The sequence below is a fragment of the Chrysochloris asiatica genome, unplaced genomic scaffold, assembly GCF_000296735.1.
Source record: "Chrysochloris asiatica unplaced genomic scaffold, ChrAsi1.0 scaffold00015, whole genome shotgun sequence".
Taxonomy (NCBI): Eukaryota; Metazoa; Chordata; class Mammalia; order Afrosoricida; family Chrysochloridae; genus Chrysochloris; species Chrysochloris asiatica.
Genome location: NW_006408533.1, coordinates 14,181,457 through 14,196,738, shown reverse-complemented (window position 1 = coordinate 14,196,738; position 15,282 = coordinate 14,181,457). Strand labels below are relative to the sequence as shown.

Here is a 15,282-nt window from a genome sequence, read left to right as displayed (position 1 = left end):
CTTGAGACTAGCATCTGGATCTGTAACTACTACGCTACCAGAGCTCCATGTATATATTTTTTGTTGTGGTTAGGTGCCATCGAGTCGGTACCGACTCATAGCGACCTTATGTATATATATATATATAGAGAGAGAGAGAGAGAGAGAGAGAGAGAGACAGAGAGAGAGAGACAGAGAGAGAGACAGAGAGAGAGACAGAGACAGAGACAGAGACAGAGAGAGAGACAGACAGACAGACAGAGACAGAGACAGAGACAGAGACAGAGAGACAGAGAGAAATCCTTGATGGAGCAGTAAAACTTAGAAATACAGAAATTTTAAAAAGAGAATAAGTAAGAATAGTAATGACAGAAGGAGTCCAGGAGTGGTACTATAAGATAAGCACTGGATTTGCTAACCACAAGGTCAGAGGTTCAAACTCACCAGAAGCTTCTTGGAAACCCTGTACAGGGTTGCTGTGAGTCAGAATCGATTCAATAGCATTACACAATAACCATAACAATAGCAATAATAACAGATGATCAATAGGTATTTGGGAAATCACTGAGAGTTTAATTTGATAAAAAGATAGTAAGTATATGACATAAGCTATTGCCAATGTTATCAGTGACTTTATGTTAAGTCAAGTTTATCTGTTGCTTTTTTAAATGATGCTTAAAAGTAAATTTTTTAATTGAATCTTTTTATTTTGACAGTTTGAAACAGCATATGGAGAATGGTAAGAACCTTTCCTGCATTTTAAATTATTTTTCATGTTGAAATACTGATAATTAGTCTACTCTAGATCATAAATTTCCTTCAAAAGGGATATTAAATTGAAATCAGGATGCTCCACATCACATATAGAAATGTGTCTTCAAACTTACAGAAGTTGAAGCAAATGATTCTGGTTCAAGAACTACGTGAGAGAATCTTAGAAAACAGAAAATCTGACCTAATTCAGTAATTTAGAATATGATGCAGTTTGTATTGCAAGTCAGTGAGGAAAGGTTTATTTAATATATATCTTGGACAGTATTTAACTATATTTAAAAATAACAAACAGAAAAGTTATATCACAGTATTCAACAAAAATATTTTTTAATAAAAATTAAACCATTAAGGAAAAATTGCAATGACTGTTTCCTTGACCTAAGAATAGGAAACTTTTCTCAATAAGTAGTGTAACACCAGTAAGATCAAATACTGTGTTGCCACTGAAAATATTTAATGATAATCAAATCACAGGAAATGATATTATGTGGCTTAATTAAGATGAAAAAGAAATTACTACTGTAATTTTATAAAAGTTAAACTATTACTAGAAGATCAAGTCTGACCCGTAGTGACCCCATTGGACAGAGTAAAAGTGTTCCATGTTGTTGTTGTTGTTGTTATGTGCCGTGGATCCATTCTTAAATTGCAAACAGTTACAGAAGTAGAATGAGTGGATTCAAACCATGGACGTTTTGTGTAGCAGCCCAATCCTTAACTCATTGTGCCACCAGGCTCCTTTTGTGGTCATTGTGGTTGCTGTTAGGTACTGTTGAGTTGGTTCCAACTCATAGTGACTCTATGCACAACAGAACTAACCAATGTCCAGACCTATGCCATCCTTACAAGTGTTGCTATGTTTGAACCCAATATTGTTGCTGCCACTGTGTTAATCTCTCTCCTTGGGGGTCTTCCTCTTTTTCATATACCCTCCATTTTTCTAAGCATGTCCTTCCCTAGGGACTGATTCCTTTATGATAACATGTCCAATGTATGTGAGACAAAGTTTTGCCATCTTCACCTCTAAGGAGCATTCTGACCAGACTTCTTTAAACACACACTTTTTTGTTTTTCTGGAAATTTCAATATTCTTAAGGAGCTCTGGTAGCGTAGTGGTTACGAATCGGGCTGCGAACCTTAAGGTCAGCGGTTCGAAACTACCAGCCGCTCCGCGGGAGAAAGATGAGGCTTTCTACTCCCGTAAGGATTTACACCCTTGGAAACCCTGTACAGGGTCGCTATGGGTCGGAACCGACTCGACGGCACTTAACAACAACAACAATAATATACTATTATTTACCATAATTCAAATGCATTGATTTTTTATTGTGGTCTTCATTATTTCCCCGAGGAAAGATGGGAAGGGGGATTTATAGGGATTTTTGTGTATGGACTAGGAGTCCAAGGAATTTCAGGAACTTCTTTATCTCAGGTTTCACTGACTGCTCCAGGCATGTTGTCTCCCAAGCATTATTCACTTTTCCCCAAAGTGATCATCAGTGGCCTTCACATCTACATGTAACTGTTTTTCTTAATTCCTAGGAAAATCCTCAGAATGGAGGTTAACTACAAATTAAAAATAAGAAGCAATTAATATTTTTTAAAAGTGATTCACTATGAGATAGTAATTGATTATGGCATATAGTTAGGGAAGGTAGGCTGGGAGGATGGGGCAAGGTTAGGAATGATTGATTATGGAGGGTGACTAGGAAGGGAGTTATAACAGCATAATTTTAGATACTATACTGGTATGGCCATTTGGGTCTCATTCTACTTTGGCCAAGCTAAAACATTTCTGGTGCCCTTAGTGTCTCACTGTCCCTGCTCCAGTTTGTTATGATCCACACAGTTGAATGTCTTTGCATAGTAAACTTCTTTCTGATATACTTTCTGGCATCTAAGATACATCTGACATCAGCAAAGATATCCCTAATTCCAAGTCTTCTTCTGAATCTGGCTTGATTTTCTTGATGCTCCCTGTCAATGTATTGCTGCAAACTTTAAAAAATTATCTTCAACAAAATTTTACATGAATGTGATACCAATGGTATTGTTCCTTGATTCCCTCTTTCCATTGGGTCACCTTTCTTTGGAACCAGCACAAATATGGTTTGCTTCCAAATGGTGAACCATGTAGGTCTCTTCCAAAGTTCATGGCATAAATGAGTGAGCATACATCAGTTTGTTGAAATACTTCAATTTGTGTTCCATCAATTCCTGGAGCTTTGTTTTTTCTTTCCCAATGTCTTCAGTGTTCCTTCAACATCACTGGTCCTTGGTCATATGGTTCCTCTTGAAATTACTGAATATTGAAAGATTCTTTATGGCATAGTGACTCTATGTATTCCTTCCATTTTTAGATGCTTCTTGTATCAGTTAATAATTTGCCCATAAAATCCTCCAATATTGTAAGATGAGACTTGAATGTTTTCTGCAGTTCTTTCCGTTTAAGAAATTCTGAGTGCGTTCTTCACTTTTGGTTTTCTAACTCCAGGTGTTTGTGCATTTCATTAAAACACTTGACTTTTTTTCCTGAGCAGTCCTTGGATATTTTCTATTTAGCTTTTTTACTTAATTATTTATTCTAGTTGATTTAGCTTCTTTATGTTCAAGAGCACAGTCCTAGTGTAGTGCTGTGGGCTAATGCACTGGACTGCAAAGTCTGTTTAAACGACAAGATCAGATGTTCAAGCTAAACAGGCACTCCTAGGAAACCCTATACAGGATTACTATGGTTCAGAACTGACTCAATGATACTTAACAACAAGGCAACAATGTTCAAGAGCAAGTTTCACAGTCTCTTCTGACATCCATTTTGGTATTCTCTTTCTTGTCTTTTTAATGACCTTTTTGTTTTCTTCATAAATAATGTTCTTGATGTCATTTACAACTCTTCTGGTCTTTGATCATTAGTGTCTGGTGCATCAAATATATCTATTCTTGATTGTTTCTAAATTCTGTGGGATACACCCAATGATTTTTTCATTCCAAATACCTTCTTTAGACAGCATAAGAGACACAGAAATCAAACTGACTATATCTGTGGAAAGAGATGGTGAAAAAGCTCCATATCATCAGCCAAAACAAGGTCAGGGGCAAATTGTGGGACAGACTATCAATTGCTCATATGCAAATTCACACTGTAGCTGAAGAAAATGAAAACAAGTCCATGAGAGCCAAAATATGACTTTGAATATATTCCACCTGAATTTAAAGATCATCTGAAGAACAGATTTGATTGGTACATTAAACGCTAAAGACTGAAGACCAGAAGAATTGTGAGATGACATCAAGAATCTCTTACAGGAAGAAAGCAGAAAGTCATTAAGAAGGCAAGAAAGAAAGAAAATGATCAAAATGGATGTCAGAAGAAACACTGAAACTTGCTCTCCAGCGTAGAGATGCTAATGCAAATGGAAGAAATGAGGAGGTACAATAGCTGAACAGAAAATTTCAAAGGTCAGCTTGAGAAGACAAAGTCAAATATAACAACGAAATGTGAAAAGATCTGGAATCAGAAAACCAAAAGGGAAGAACACGCTCAGCATTTCTCAAGATGGGGGAACTGAAGTAAAAATTCAAGCCTCAACTTTTGTTATTGAAGGATTCTCTGGGCAAATTATTGAATGATGCAGAAAGCATCAAAATAAGATGGAGGGAATTCACAGAGTCATTGTAGCAAAAGGAAATGGCTGTTGTTCAACCATTTCAAAAGGTAGCATATGATCAAAAGCCAATGATACTGAAGGAAGAAGTTCAAGGTTCGTTGAGGGAATTTGCAAAGATCAAGGCACCAGGAATTGATGGAATGAAAATTGAAATCTTTCAAGAAAGTCAGGTGGTCCTAGAGGCACTCACTTATCTCTGCCAAGAAATTTGGAAGACAACTATCTGGCCAACTGATTGGAAGAGATCCATATTTGTGCCATTCCAAGGAGAGGTGACCCAGTGGAATGCGGAAATCATCGGACAATATCTTTGATATCTCATACAAGTAAAGTTTTACTAAAAGTAATACAGAAATGACTGCAAACATATATTGACAGAGAACTTCCAGAGGTTCAAGCCGGATTCAGAAGAGGCCATGGAATGAGGGATATCATTGCTGATGTCCAATGGATCTTGGCTGGAAGTAGACAATATCAGAAAGATGTTTACCTGTGCTTTATTGACTATGATTGTGTGGATCATGACAAGCTATGGATAACATTCCAAAGTATTAATATTCCTTTTTGTGCTCATGAGGACTCTGTACATGGACCAAGAGGCAGTTGTTTGAACAGAACATGGGAACACTGAATGGTTTAAAAGTAAGAGATGTGTGCAACAGAGTTGTATTATTCAACCTGTTTGCTGAGCAAACAATCTGAGAAACTGGGTTATATGAAGAAAAATATGAAGAAAAAAAGCATTAGGATTGGAAGAAGACTCATCAACAAGCTGCGATATGCAGATAATACAACCTTGCTTACTGAAAGTAAAAAAGGATTTAAAATACTTGCTAATGAAGATCAAAGAGCACAGCCTTTGGTGTGGATTGCATCTCAATGTAAAGAAAACAAAAATCCTCACCATTGGACCAATAAACAACATTTTGATCAACAGAGAAGAGATTGAAGTTGTCAAGGACTTCATTCTTCTTGTATCAACCATCAACACTCATGGAAGCAGCAGCAAAGAAATCAAATGATATATTGAATTAAGCAAATCTGCTGCACCTTTTTAAAGTGTGAAGAGCAAAGATGTCAGCTTGAGGACTAAGGTGCGCCTGAACCAAGCCATCATATTTTCAATAACCTCATATACATGCGAAAGTGGAACGGTGAATAAGGAAGACTGTAGAAGAATTGATGCTTTTGAGTTATGGTATTGGAGAAGAATATTGAAAGTGCCACGGGCTGCCAAAAAAAAACAATCGATCCGTTTTGGAAGAAGTGCAGCCAGAGTGCTCCTTGAAGGCCAGGATGGCCAAACTTCGTCTCTCATACTTCAGCATATTGCAGGAGGGACCAGTCTCTGCATAAGGATATCATGTTTAGTAAGATGGAGGGTCAGAGAAAAAGAGAAAGACCCCCAGTGAGATGGATTGGCAAAATGGCAGCATCAATGGGCTCAAGCGTGGCAACATTTGTGAGGTTGGCCCAGGATCGGGCACTGTTTGGTTCTGCTGTGCATAAGGTCGCTATGAATTGGTACTGACTCAATGGCACCTAACAACAACAACCACGACATAGAAATCACCTATATAGGAGGATTAAAATGTATACTGTCACCTAAAATTTTATTTTTATTAAGTGTTAGTACATACCTCCTTTACTAATTGATTGTTTCTTTCACATTATATAGGAGTCTTGCTTCTTCCACAAAAGCAGTGACAGAAGACTGGAGCACAAGAAGTATTATTACAGTGGAAGAAAAGGTCAAAACAGAAAAGGAAGGTAAAATTGTTTCTCATATTTGTTGGATATAAATATACCTTAATAAATTATACTGTATCTAACAATGTTCTGCACAATAGCTCCAAAGATAGATAATCACTGAATTTCAAACCACAAACTCTGTGGTTCGAGGTTGCCAGTCACTCCGAAGCTTTCTGCTTGTAAAATTTTAAAATCTAAGAAATACTGTGTTGCCATCCAGTCGGTACTGACTCAGAGTGACCCTGTATAGGGTTACCAAGGAATGGCTGGTTGGTTTGAACCAGCAACTTTGTGGGTAGCAGTCCAATGCTTACCCTACAGCACCACAAGGTCACATATATAATGAACCTGGAAAAACTGTCAAGAAGCTAACTCTCTATAGCTCAGTTCTTTCCAATCAGAATTTCTGTAATAGCAGAAATGTAGTATATTTGTACAGTTTCAAAAGAGAAACTACTAGCCACATATTGCTCTTTAGAACTTAAAATGGGTTAGTGGGACTGAAGAACTAATTTTTTATGTTATATTTAATTTTAATAAACATACTTTTAAATATAAATGATCACATGTAGCTTGTGGCTGAAATACTTAGTATCACAACTCTGGTTTATTTATAAGTTGTCATTAATATTCTTGTCACATTTATAAAATTAAAATACCTTATATACTGGAATTATATTTATGTTAACATTATATTTATGTATTTGAATATGGTAGTGTGATTGTGTTAAGCATGTCATACTCTTCCCTCCCCATCGCCACACACACACTCATGCACACACAGTTACTAAACACCTTTAGAAGAAAATAGCCATTAAACAAAATATTTATTTTGAAGACATGCTATTTTGTTAATTGAAGCTGTCATTTATGGAAAGGCTCTGTTATTACTATTTCTGTTTTAATATTTGTATATATAAGGGAAATTATAGTCTCAATCAAGGAGCTCTGGTAGCGTAGTGGTTACGAATCGGGCTGCGAACCTTAAGGTCAGCGGTTCGAAACTACCAGCTGCTCCGCGGGAGAAAGATGAGGCTTTCTACTCCCGTAAGGATTTACACCCTCGGAAACCCTGTACAGGGTCGCTATGGGTCGGAACCGACTCGATGGCACTTAACAACAACAACAACAATAGTCTCAATCATTACTTTTTTTTTTTTTTTTTTGTATGCCAATGTCGAGAGAAGAGTTTAATATGTTGACAGCCACAATCATAGTTCAAAATAATTTTGATGGGCTAACAGCAAAAATTGAACCACATTTTTTATTATTATAAGCCTATACATTTGGGTCTAAAACACAGGACAATAACAAGATGAAAGAAATATGAGTGTGAGACCAAAGTTATTCACACTCTGGTTGTTGAATTTATTTTAACCTACTTTTAGAAAAGACAAATACATCAGTTTTTGACATAATCTCCTTGCTTTTCAATACACTTTGCCCATCTGTTAAAAAACTTTTATATTCCCTTATTAAAAAATATTTTAGTCTGAGGTGCTAACTAGGCATGCATACTGCTGTCTTCACTTCTTCATCAGAAGTGCATCTTCATCCTCAAAGAGCTGCTTTCAGGAGATCAAACAGGTGACAGTCCAAGAGAGCAAGATCAGGACTATAGGGAGGAAGGATGTTTTAACACCTCAAAAGGAAGTTTTTGCAGAGTGTCAGCAGTGTGGGCAGAGGTGTTCTGATGTGCTTTGTCATGCCAGATCACAATGCCCTTGGACTGCAGTCCTTTGTTTAACCAGACATTTAGGATTCAGTTTTTAAGTGAGCATCTCACTGTAGCTAGCACTATTGATTGTTGAACCCTTTTCCTGACAGTGTTCCAATACTGGTCCTTGAGAATCCCAGAAAACTTTAAGCATCAAATTTCCAGCTGATGTTGACTTTCAAACATTTTCTTGGTTGGTGATTAAGGATGTTTCCATTCCACATTCTTCCATATACTCTCAAGCGCATAGTGTTGAATTCCTGTCATCACCAGTAATGATTTCTTTAAAGAAATTTTACCTGGCTTTGAGTATAGGTCCAAATTTTGTTTGCAGCTGTCCAAATGCTCTGTTTATACTATTCTGTGAGTTGTTTCAGTGCCCAAGTCAGTCATGGATTATTTGCAAATAATTTGCCCTGTAATCCACTGTTACTCATTTATTTGATAGAACCATTTCATGTGCATGCTCAATGATGTCATCAGCCATGGACATGATCTGGCATTTTAATATACCAGAGGGTGGATAATATTTGACTTAGCCTCGTATATTATATTTAAACATTTACGTTCTAAATACTTTAACATAACTGCTCTTACTCAATAACTGAATCAATAAAGTTAATAGATATAGTTGTTGTTGTTATGTGCTGTGGAGTGGGTTCCGACTTATAGTGACCCTGCATAGGGTTTCCGAGGCAGTAAATCTTTATGGGAGCAGAAAGCTTCATCTTTCTCCCATGGAACAGCTGGTAGTTTCAAACTGCTGACCCTGAGATTAGCAGCCCAATTCGTAACCACTACACTACCAGAGCTCCTTAATCGATATGGTAGTCTGAAAAAACAACAAAGATGACTCAATTTGAGGGAGATGTTAAATTGAGAGAATTAGATTATGCACAAGTTGTTTGTATTTACATTTACTTTGCATGTTGTTAGAGGATAGTATAAAGAACAGCTGCAGCACATATAATGAACCCTGAAAATCACATGTGTGTATAATCAGAAATGCTTTAATTATGGAAGGTCTATTTGTCATAATGTGATTGCTTGTGTGTTGCTGTGATACTGGAAGCTATGCCACCGTTATTTTAAATGCTAGTAGGGTCACCCATAATGGGCAGGTTTCAGCACAACTTCCATACTAAGAAAAGGAAGAAGTACAAGATGAACCACTTTTGAATAATTGGCCACTTAAAACCTATGAATAGCAGTGGAACATTGTTAGATGCAGTGCCATAAGAAGAGTCTGTCATGGTAGGCACTCAAAATATGACTGGGGAAGTAGACATGAACTTAATAACATGGCTGGAGCAAAGCCTTTTGAGACCCTTATTTCCTGTCGGGGCACAATTCAAAATGAGAAGAAACAGCTGTGAACATCTACTATTAATCAGAACATGGACTGTACAAAGTATGAATCTAAGTTGGATATCATCAAAAATGAAATGGAATGCATAAAGATTGATATCCTAGGCATTATTGTTGCTGTTAGGTACCATCAAGTCGGTACTGACTCATAGCAACCCTATGCATGACAGAATGAAAGACTGCCCGTCCTGGGCCAACCTCACAATTGTTGCCATTCTTGAGCCAACTGATGCTGCCGCTTTGCCAATTCATCTTGCTGGGGGTCTTCCTCTTTTTCTCTGACCCTCCACCTTACAAAACATGATATCCTTCTCCAATGACTGATCCCTCCTGACAATATGTCCGAAGTATGAAAGACGAGGTTTGATCATCCTGTCCTCCAAGGAGCACTCTGGCGGCACTTCTTCCAACACAGATCTGTTGGTTCTTTTGGCAGTTCCTAGGCATTAGTGAACTTAAATTTACTGTTAATGGTCATTTTGAATTGGGCAATCATAGTTAATTGTCCTGGGAACCACAAACGGAAGGGGAATAGTGTTGTATTTACCATAATAAAGAGCAACTCAAAATCTATCTTGAAGTACAAAATTGTTTGTGATATAATAGTATCCATACGCTTACAAGGAAGACCAGTTAATATCACTTTTATTCAAATTTGTGTATCAACTAAAGGCAGTGATGATGAAATTAAAGAATTCTACCAATTCCTTCGGTCTGAAATTGATTAAACATGTAATCACAATGTACCTATAATTACTGGTGACGGAAATGTGAAAGTTGGAAACAAAGAGGAAGGATCAGTAGTTAGAAAATATGATCTTGTTGATAGAAATACTGGACATTACATGATAGACTTTATCAAGACCAATGACTTATTCTTTGCATATACCTTTTGTAAACAACATAAAAGATGAGTAAATACATAGAACTCACCAGTTGGAATACACAGGAATCAAATTGCCTTCATCTGTGGAAAAAGATGAAGGAGAAGCTGAATATCATCATCCAAAACAAGGCCAGGAGCCAGTTGTAGAATAGACCATCAGCTGCCTGTTTGCAAGTTCAGGCTGAAGCTGAAAAACACAAAAATTTGTCCATGGGAGCCTAAAGATGACCTTGAATATATCACACCTGAATTTAGAAGGCATCTTAATAACAAATTTGATGCATTAGACTCTAATGACCAAAGACTAGAAGAGCTGGGGATGACATCAAGAACACCATACATGAAGATAGCAAAAGGCCATTAAAAAGACAGGAAAGAAAGAAAAGACCAAGATGGGTATCAAAAGAGATTTTGAAACTTGCTCTTGAATAACGAGAAGCTCAACTGACTGGGAGAAATTATTAAGTAAAAGAGCTGACAGAAAATTTCAAATGGCTGTTTAAGAAGACATAGTCTAGTGTTATAATAAAATGTGTAAAGACCTGGATTCAGAAAACCAGAAGTGAATAACACACACAACATTCCTCAAGCTGAAAAAACTGAAGAAAGCATTCTAGTCTCAAATTTTAATTTTCAAGGATTCAATGGGCAGATTATTGAAAGATTCAGGAAGCATCAAAAGAAGATGGAACACACAGAACCATTCTACTAAAAAGAATTGGTTGATGTTTAGTCATTTCAAGAGGCACCATATGACAAAGAACTGATGATGTTGAGGGAAGAAGTCCAAACTGTGCAAAAGGCATTGGTGTAAAACTAGACTCCAGGAACTGATAGACTGCAAATTGAAATGTTTAAGCAAAGTGATGCAGTCCTGGAAACTCTTATCTTTGCTAACTGATTAAAAGAGATCCATATTTTGCCCATTCCAAGGAAAAGTGACACAACAGAATGTGGAAATCACCAAATAATATCATTACTATCACATACATATAAAATTTGCTGAAGATTATTTAAAAATGGTTGCAGCAATGCATTGACAAGGAGTTGCCAGAAATTCAAGCCAGATTCAGAAGAGGATGTAATTGCTGAAATAAGATGGATCTTGGCTGAAAGCAGAGATTATCAGAAAGATGTTTACCTGAGCTTTACTGACTATGCAAAGGCATTCGATTGGGTGGATCATGACAAGCTATGGACAACATTGCGAAGTATGAGTATTCCAGAACACTTAATTGTGCTCATGAAGAACCTGTACATACACCAAGAGGCAGTTGTTAGAACAAAACAAAGAGGACTGAATGATTTAAAATTAATAAAGTTGTGCAGCAGGCTTGTATCATTTTGCCAAACTTAATTCAATCTGTATGGTAAACCAATAATCAGAGAAGCTGGTTTACATGAAGTAGAATGTGGCATCAGGATTGATGGAAGAGTCACTAACAGTGCAATATACAGATGACATAACTTTGCTTTCTGGAAGCAAAGAGGTCTTGAAATTTTTCTTTTGAAGATAAAGACCATAGTCTTCATGTAAAGAAAACCAGAATCCTCCAAACTGGACCAAAAAATAACATCATGATAAACAGAGAAAAGGCTGATGTTGTCAAAGAGTTCATTTTACCTGGATACACAATCAATGCTCATGAAAGTAGAAGTCAAGATAGCAAGCAAAGTATTGCATTAGGCAAATCTGCTGCGAAATACTTCTTTAAAGTGTTAAATAAAGAGCAAAGATGTTAGTTTGAGGACTAAGGTGTACCTGATTCAAACAATGGTATTTTCAATCACCTCATATGCACATGAAAGTTAGGAAATGAATAAGTAAGACTGTAGAATAATTGATGCATTTGAATTATGGTGTTGGAAAAGAATATGCAAAGTACCATGGGCTTCCAGAACAGCAAACAAATCTGTCTTGGAAAAAGTACAGCTAAAATGCTCCTTAGAAGCAATGATGGGGAAGACTTTGTATTTTGTACTTTGGAAATGTTGTCTGGAGGGACCAGTTTCTGGAGGAGTACATCATGCTTGGAAAAGTGGAAGGTCAACAAAAGAAGAGGAAGAGCCTCCAATGAGATGGGTTGATGCAGTGACTGAAACCAGGGAGTCAAACATAGCAGCAATTGTGATAATGATACATGATTAGGTAGTGTTTTGTTCTGTTGTGCATAGGGTCACTGAGTCGGAACTCACTTGAGGGCAACTAACAACTTTTTCTTGTGTTTCAGACTGAAATATTGTTACAGAAATTGAATTGGCTGAAGAACACAGTATTAAGTGAATATGCTTTCATTAAAAAAATCCAGATAAGTAACAATGTAAAGTGCCCAGCATATGAAAGAGTGTGATTAAAAAAAAAAAAAAAAGATTTTAAACTTGAAAAAAAAAAAAATTTGAAGGACTAGTCCACAGAAAGAATTTTTATGCATTAAGTCTGGGAAACTTGTTTTACAAGAATTCTTTTCAGCCAGCATGTTGAATCTCTCTGAGAAACCCATTGGATTAGAAGTAGAGACTCTGATTTCTGAGCTTGTGTTTATGATCAGCCTATAATCATTATGCAGTACTACTTTCTATCAAAACACCATTATTTTTATTGTCTAAAAAAGGAAAAGGAAAAAAATTACTAATTGCCTTTATTCTTGAAACAGTTTTTTTCTTTTCCTCCAGCCTCAATTCTTTCGGACCTTGCCTTTCTTTTTATATACTTCTGTTATATTATTTTTGGAAAAGTCATTGGCAATAGGCATGCCTATCAGAAGGGGGAGACCCATAGCTATAGGCATGCCTATCAGAAGGGGGAGACCCATAGCTATTTTACTTACTAATCTATCTCCAGAACAGTGCATATTTCTAAAATAAAATAAACACTACAAGTATTTCTTGCATAAATATATGAATGAATATCCACATTAAACATTTTGTTAACATTAAGCCATATCATTCCAGAACTGTGAACCAAGAGTCACATCTACCTCTCATTAAAGGAGTTAATTTGTATTATAAATGAATAAATAGAATTTGGAAATTACAATGAAATCCTGGCAAAGCTAAGTAGAAAAGTTATTATCTGATAAGATTGATGAATATAAAGTGTGTTGTTTCTATGAACAAGCTGAGAATTTTCAATATTCATCTTATGTGATCATTATGATTTACTTTGCTGATATAATGGAAAGAAACACAAGTGTAATTTAAAAATAAGACTCTATAATAAAGCTTGTGATTAGGACATGGGTCTTTTCCTTGAGAGGAAATGTTATTATCCATGAAGGTATAGATTCATATTTAGGTATTCTAATTACTTTACAAAATGTGCATTTTGAAAAATATCTTCAAAGGTTATAATCAATGTTGTGATTGTCTTATAATTGAACTCTCTTTAAAATGCTGTTTCACTTTCTAACGTTCTCATATTACATATTGGATGGATAGAAATTCCCTTATATATACCTAATATTTTATATTAGTTATATAGATGCTTAATAAAACAAATTAGTAGCACAACTAAAACTCATATTTTTACCTCCCAGATTATAGGCTATTTCATTAACAAATGTGAATATATATTCTTACTTTAAGATAAAAAGTGTCCAGAGATAAAGCAGGAAATGGGAATGCTGCTATCAGAGGCCATCCATCTGGTTAAAAGCCTAGAAACTGACCGTGCAGAAGCTGAAGAAGCATTAAGACAACAAAAACTGAGAAAGAAAAAGATTAGCATGCAAATTGATTCCTGGTCAATCTGGAGACTTCAAGAACTTCCCTCAGCTGTTCAGAAAGGTACTAATAAAGATTTTTCTTGGTAGCATTCTTATTGTTTAAAAAAGCTTGGATAATCACCTCTGTTGAGGGAGACCATGTTTTTAAACATCTAAACCACCAAGGCACTTTGGGAGTGCACGATAAGTGATCATTCTGGGTTTACAGACACAAACTCGGACTGCTCTGTAAAAACCTGGACTTGCTGTCTTTTGGTCTCTGTTGGAAATTACATGCTTTTTTTGGCATACAAACAGTAGGCACATTTTTGTTTTCCTGTAAATTCTAGGATGAGCCCTGGAAGCCAGGATGTCCAGACTTCATCTCTCATACTTCGGGCATATTGTTAGGAGGTACAGGTCCCTGAAGAAGGATATCATGTTTGGTAAAATGGAGGGTCAGAGAAAAAGAGGAAGACCCCCTATGAGATGGATTGGCATAGTGGCAGCAGCAATGGGCTCAAATGTAGCAATGATTGGGAGGTTGGTGCAGGACAAGGCAGTTTTTCCTTCTGTTGTGCATGAATCAGTACCAACTCAATGGCATCTAACAAAAACAAGATAAAGGTGGCAGTATCTGAACTATTCAAAATTTTAAAATTTTAACTTGTTGCCAGTGACTTTCATTAAATCTAAGAAAATGTAACCGTTCTGAGTGCTATTTTGGGACTTTCCTGTCTCTGTTTGTGAGAACTGAACAGTAAATTTGTCTTGGCAACTTCTAGCAGGAACTTAAAATATTTCCAAGATTCCTATAGGTAACACATGTTTAAGAAGGAAGCAGTTTTTTAGATGCAGAGTGGGGTGATCTGTGGCACTGTGGGTTAATGCGTTGGACTGCAAAGGCATTTGAACTGCCAGGTTGGTGATTCAAGCTCACCAGTTGTTCCTTGGAAACTTTTATACAGGGTTGCTATGGGTCAGAACCAACTCAATGGCACTTAACAACAACAACAACAACAACAACAACATGAATCTATCTAAAGGCACTGACTTATTATCCAAACATATCCAAACCCAAACATACTGTCATCCAGTGGATTCTGACTCATATTCATCCTGATTCATAGGGTTTCAGTTGCTGGAAATCTTTACTCACAAGGATAGGAACATCTGGCCCAAAATCATCTGATCTGGTCCAAGGCAACCACAGCTCCAGCCATCACACTGTTGTTAAGTGCTGTTGAGTGAGTTCCAATTCATAGTGACCCTGCCTAGGGATTCTGAGGAGTGGCTGGTGAACTTGAACCTCCAACCTTGCTTATCAAACTGACTTGTAGTCCAGTGCATTAACCCACAGCACCACAGTAATCACATTGTTGTTGTTGTTGTTAGGTGCCATCTAGTCAGTACCAACTGAAAGTGACCTTATGC

At 36.6% G+C, this 15,282-nt stretch overlaps 1 protein-coding gene across 1 annotated transcript in view; it reads left to right on the top strand.

Moving 5' to 3' along the window:
- Window positions 1–15,282, top strand: part of CCDC178 (coiled-coil domain containing 178) — a 585,948-nt gene that overhangs the window by 25,157 nt on the left and 545,509 nt on the right. The window contains exons 3-5 of the mRNA XM_006835132.1: window positions 696–718; window positions 6,100–6,191; window positions 13,730–13,930. Of these exons, the coding sequence (XP_006835195.1) occupies window positions 696–718; window positions 6,100–6,191; window positions 13,730–13,930 (316 nt within the window). The remainder of the gene's footprint in view (window positions 1–695; window positions 719–6,099; window positions 6,192–13,729; window positions 13,931–15,282) is intronic.